The sequence below is a fragment of the Ciona intestinalis genome, chromosome 7 (genome assembly GCF_000224145.3).
Source record: "Ciona intestinalis chromosome 7, KH, whole genome shotgun sequence".
In the NCBI taxonomy this organism is placed as follows: Eukaryota; Metazoa; Chordata; class Ascidiacea; order Phlebobranchia; family Cionidae; genus Ciona; species Ciona intestinalis.
In genome coordinates, this window is record NC_020172.2 from 6,030,551 (window position 1) to 6,036,252 (window position 5,702).

Consider the following 5,702-nt stretch of genomic DNA (forward strand, 5'->3'; position numbering starts at 1 on the left):
GGTAATGGGCAACTCTGGTCTAAACCCCAGGTCCCATGGCATGCCTCACTGTAGGACCTCACCCATATAGAATAGAATGTGCATATACAATGTTGGGGTAATGGGCCAACTCTGGCCTAAATCCCAGGTCCCATGGCGTGCCTCACTGTAGGACCTCACCCATATAGAATAGAATGTGCATATACAATGTTGGGGTAATGGGCCAACTCTGGCCTAAATCCCAGGTCCCATGGCGTGCCTCACTGTAGGACCTCACCCATATAGAATAGAATGTGCATATACAATGTTGGGGTAATGGGCCAACTCTGGCCTAAATCCCAGGTCCCATAGCTTGCCTCACTGTAGGACCTCACCCATATAGAATAGAATGTGCATATACAATGTTGGGGTAATGGGCCAACTCTGGTCTAAATCCCAGGTCCCATAGCATACCTCACTGTAGGACCTCACCCATATAACATGTATTAATATGATTTCTATCCCACAGATATTACTCGGATATATCCAACATGCCACAACTTAACCACAAAGACATGTCAGCATTCCTTGCTGAAGAATCATTCGTGAGTGTCGTGTTTATTATTGTGGTTTATGCAGTTGGTGGGGTTTGGGTGGCTTATCCATGGTTGCCACTCCCATGCCAACATTGTAACATTAATTACTCAACTCAACATTAATTGCTCAACATATTAGTAACTTATAAATGGTATTTTGAATATTAGGCAACTATGGTCTAATTTGAGGTCCAAGGTAAAGATAGTCGTTATAACACGGGTGTTCTGTTTCATACACCTCGTGTCCGCTTACAAGTTACCGCGTATGTAACTTATTTATCCTCGCATGGCGGGGCAACGACAGTCGTTATAACATGGGTGCCTGTTTCATACACCTCGTGCCCGCTTACAAGTTACCGCGTATGTAACTTATTTATCCTCGCATGGCGGGGCAACAACAGTCGTTATTACACGGGTGTTCTGTTTCATACACCTCGTGTCCGCTTACAAGTTACCATGTATGTAACTTATTTATCCTCGCATGGTGGGCCAACAACAGTCGTTATAACACGGGTGTTCTGTTTCATACACCTCGTGCCCACTTACAAGTTACCACGTATGTAACTTATTTATCCTCGCATGGCGGGGCAACAACAGTCGTTATTACACGGGTGTTCTGTTTTATTCACCTTGTGCCTGCTTACAAGTTACCACGTATATAACTTTGTATATATTATCCACCCAGCTTATGTTATGTGTATTTCCCACCCAGATTCACCAGAATGAGTTCAACACGAGCGCCGCCCTCACCCAATTCTTCGGGTACGTCCAGAAATATTCGGGCGAACTCCTCCACATTTTAAGTGTAGACCCCGAAGCCCAGCGTCAGCGATTATTTGAACAACTCGAAGATGTTTCAGTTTCCATGAACGGCGCTGGTTAGTCCCCTATCAGTGAATATTGCTCCCTCCGCTGGCAGAGATTTAAATCTGAGGTTTCTCGCCAAAAGTTATGGCGCCTCAAGTGGTACGGATTTCACAAAGTTTTATATTTTAGTCGTTTTTTTTTATTTCCTGCCGTGTTTATCGAATATGAGTTTTAATTCTTATATTATTTCTGTATCAACTTAATTAATCAACTTTGTTAATTATGATTACTTGTCGCGCGACCAATATTGGCTTTAACCATTGTATGCAAATTAACCAACATGTTATTTGTGCCAATTATAAAGTGCTTTAACTTTAAAACATCATTCCGGCTTTGCAGCGTTATTCTGTAATAAATACTTCGTTAATGAAAATGGTTTGGTCATTTATATCCTCGTGGGTGGGAACTTGAGTGACTTATCCATGGTTGCCACTCCCATCCCCACAGTCGAGTTGCTGAAGCTATTACAGTGTGTGGATAAGCGGACATGACTTTTGGTTGGTTTGGTCATTTATATCCTCGTGGGTTGGAACTTGAGTGGCTTATCCATGGTTGCCACTCCCATGCCCACAGTCGAGCTGCTGAAGCTATTACAGTGTGTGGATAAGCAGACATGACTTTTGGTTGGTTTGGTCATTTATATCCTCATGGGTGGGAACTTGAGTGACTTATCCATGGTTGCCACTCCCATGCCCACAGTCGAGTTGCTTTTTATAAGCCATGCGAGTGCTGCATGGGCAGGCAGTGTAATGCTTGTTATCTGTATCGTGATATCGATGTCGTTTTGTTGAATATACTGAGTCGTAACCTTGTCATGGAGGGTTATGACGTCACTACCAAGCTTGAGGCTAGGAGTTCTACCGCCATGGAGTCGTTGCCTTTCTGCTGGAGTCGGATTTTTGTTGAGCGAGTTGCGAGTAATACAATCTGTACGCCAAGGCCGCACCTCCGACTATTTGCTGCCTCTTTGCCGCACCCCCACCCAAAGTTTTCCATTGTAGAATGAATGTAACTTACTTTATCCTCGCGTGGCCGGAAAACGACAGTCGTTATCACACGGATGTTCACAGTTCATGCACCTCGTGCCAGCTGACAGGTTACCAAGTATGTACTTTTGTGGGTGATTAATTTTTTTGTGGATTTTTTCATTTTTTTATGTGTGGCTGATAATTTGGACAACCCATTAGTAACCACTGGGTTGATCCTTACCCTACATCATGATCCGGCAGGGCTACTATTGTAGTGTCAATAAACTGATTTATGTGGGTAAAGTTGATATTGTAATATGAATAAACAATGATTCAAAATTCCTATTTATTTTACTACTAACTAGAGTCACTACAAATGTTAGGTGAGGAAAACATATACACAACAAATTTCAGCATACTGAAAGTTATTACTACATCGTTGCGCAATACATCACGTGACATTAAATAGTGACGTTAATGCTTTGCGTTCAGAGTTAGATTTGTCCATCGAGTAGTTAATAATGATCCGATCCAAGAATGTCTTTAATTTGTGTTTGGATCTGCCAAGTTTAGCTCCCACGCTATCATCGCGTGCGAAATTGCTCAATCATCCACTTCTGTTAAATTACTTTTGGTGCAGCTAATAGCTTTTGAGCGCTGGCCTTGTTAAAATGATGGATAATTTGTCACGGGTACATAACATGATGCAATATTGCGAAATATTGGTGCAGTATTAAGAAACAACATGCAATGTTCCTACAGCTACTATGTACAATAATTTTCTAGACCAGTGCTCTTCAACCGGTGTGCACCAAAATATGCCAGGGGTGCACCAGTGCAAAAGGGTATACAAGAGTGCACCACAAACTTAAAAATTTTAGCACTAAAAATATATATTAACATATTTAAAAAATTTGAGTATTGTTTTGTCAAAGTTTTGAACATTTTTAACAAGATTAGCCACTTTCCGACAGTTTTGTCCCCAGTTTTTGATGTTATCTTTTGCGAAACTAGTCTTCTCTTTAACCGCAAAACACCGCAACTTATTCTCGTCTGTATTTCTTCTTGAACAGCAACTTATTCTCGTCTGTATTTCTTCTTATGACGTCATTAGTTTTACGTTAAAGCAATCAGGGGTGCATGAGTTCGTCGCAACAATTTAGGGGTTCACCAATCCAAAAAAGGTTGAAGAGCACTGGTCTAGAAGGGACCAATGAATATTAAAGATCCATCTGCAATATAAGGTATTTCATAAGTAAAAATATATTAAAGTTTATATTTAGTGCCATTTATTGTAACAACCCCAAGGATTTATAGTCTAGTTTAGAAACGGTTGAAGTTAAACTTTGTTTTTGTGTTCAAAGATTTAAAGGTTTTTTTACACAATGAGGAAAAACTACTTCAACTTTAGCATACAACATTCTTTTGTACATAGAGATATTTTATCGATTTTTAATCAATTCATATAAATATATACTTAGTAGGTTGGGGTAAGATGGCCCAGGTTATCAATCTCTTTTATCGTCCCGTTTGGTGGTAAACATAGAATATTTACAGAATTATAAAACCGTATCACTAAAAGTTGTTGTTAATTGTCTGAATCACAATTAGGAAATTTGGGATATTATGTGCTAACCATACTACTATACGACATACCAAATCCCCCTCAGGATGTCGTATGACTGTCAATACGTCGACTAAGGTAGCCTCATTGACAGTCCCCCCCTGTTCCAACACCCTGGGGTTTTCAGCTATCACATCGAATTGATGTTCTAGCAAGATCTGGAATTGAGATTTGTTTAGAGTAATATTCCAACCAAACAGAATAGTTTGCAGTCGCACGATGTATTGTTTTTAATCATTGTTAATTTCATTTATTAAGAGTATTATCACACCCAGGTCCAAAGTAGCCTTATTAACAAATCCCTGAGTAACTAAATGTGAATGAAGGCAACTTACTGAGGGTTCAGGGTTTCGCTGGATAAATCATAATTTAGAATTGTTTTATCAAAATATAAGCTTATTTAATAACAACAGAGCATAGTTCTCATGGATGCATATAAAATAAAATGTAAAGAAAGGCAATTCGCATTTACGTATTTTAAAGTGCAAAGACTTTACATGGACACAATATACAGTAATTTTTCCCAATAGGAGCCAATATGCATTGTCGCTTAACACAGTTTGATCTCGATCTGAATGTACGCTAGCAGCTGGAAAAAAGCTATACTAGATGACTGTCTAGTAGTGGACTTCTAAATCAGTAATGCATGCCTGTAGCAATCCGACCTATATCCGTGGAACAGACAAGGCCGAACATTACGAGCCCAGAGGCATGAACCCGTGTGAACTGAAATAAATACATTTCTTGGGCAAAGTCCACATTCTGCAATGGACATTAAAGCAGGACAATAACAATGGAACAGAGAGAACTTTCGGTCGATTCTGTGTGACGACACATTCTCTTATTCGTAACGCCTTTTACCCGTCTTTGTATAAAGTCGCCTGCATGCTATTCTGAAATTATTCGAGATATTAAATAGACCAAAATAAATACATTCGTTGGGATTAAGCTTCAATGAAAATCAAGGAAGATCAGAAATTGTCGCACTAAGCTGAGAGATACGAAGGACATTCAAAACATAAACAGCAGCTACGATATAGCCAACCACTACGGCCTGTAAAGTCTGATTTGCGACGAGTCATAAATCTATAAATAACAATTAAGGTAGCGGGCTATATACCTACAAAAGTGCATACAACTTTTGTATACACTACTGCTTGCCTAATATTAAATACAATGGTTCATGATTGGTACTTATTAACTGCTTCAACAACGGGCATGCGACAACGATCATCAAAATATTTGATAATAAAAAAGGAGACTTACGTGATGGTTTATTGTCTCATTCTGGTCATCTTGTAAAAATGGCTGTAAAATATAAGGCTCATTAAAGGAGGAATTTATGCGTGAAAAAATCTTAATAACTTGCACCACAGCCTACTAGAGATAGTACCTTCTAATATCTAGTAGGCCGTGCCTGCACCAAGTATAAAAAGTGAAATAACTTTTTACACTCTCTGTTTAGTACAACCAAATGTGTTTATCGTGTTCTAAGTTAAGAATATATATGCGATAGATAAAATACTGCTGTACGATGCACTATCTATACTACGGGGTATATATGTATACTATCTGTCTAATTATATAGTTTTGAGGATACGACTTTTGTATTCACCAATCTTTTTAAAATTTTATAGTTTTTTAAATACCGATAGTAAACTCAGCTACATTTAAAATTAGTTTGTTGCA

General features: G+C 38.9%; 1 protein-coding gene across 3 annotated transcripts in view; it reads left to right on the forward strand.

Annotated features, from left to right (window-relative positions):
• The window catches only part of LOC100179241 (plexin-A2-like), a 25,553-nt gene extending 23,764 nt beyond the window's left edge, over window positions 1-1,789 (forward strand). For 2 of the 3 annotated variants that reach the window (XR_003396055.1, XR_003396056.1), the window contains one exon: window positions 1,489-1,717. Coding sequence is in view for 1 of the 3 variants with exons in the window: in XM_026835293.1 (XP_026691094.1) it covers window positions 488-563; window positions 1,267-1,437 (247 nt within the window). In the remaining 2 variants the exon portion in view is untranslated. Of the gene's footprint in view, window positions 1-487; window positions 564-1,266 lie in introns of all 3 variants that reach the window. The other variant, XM_026835293.1, reaches the window with a different exon arrangement.
• The last annotated feature ends 3,913 nt before the right edge of the window (window positions 1,790-5,702 follow it).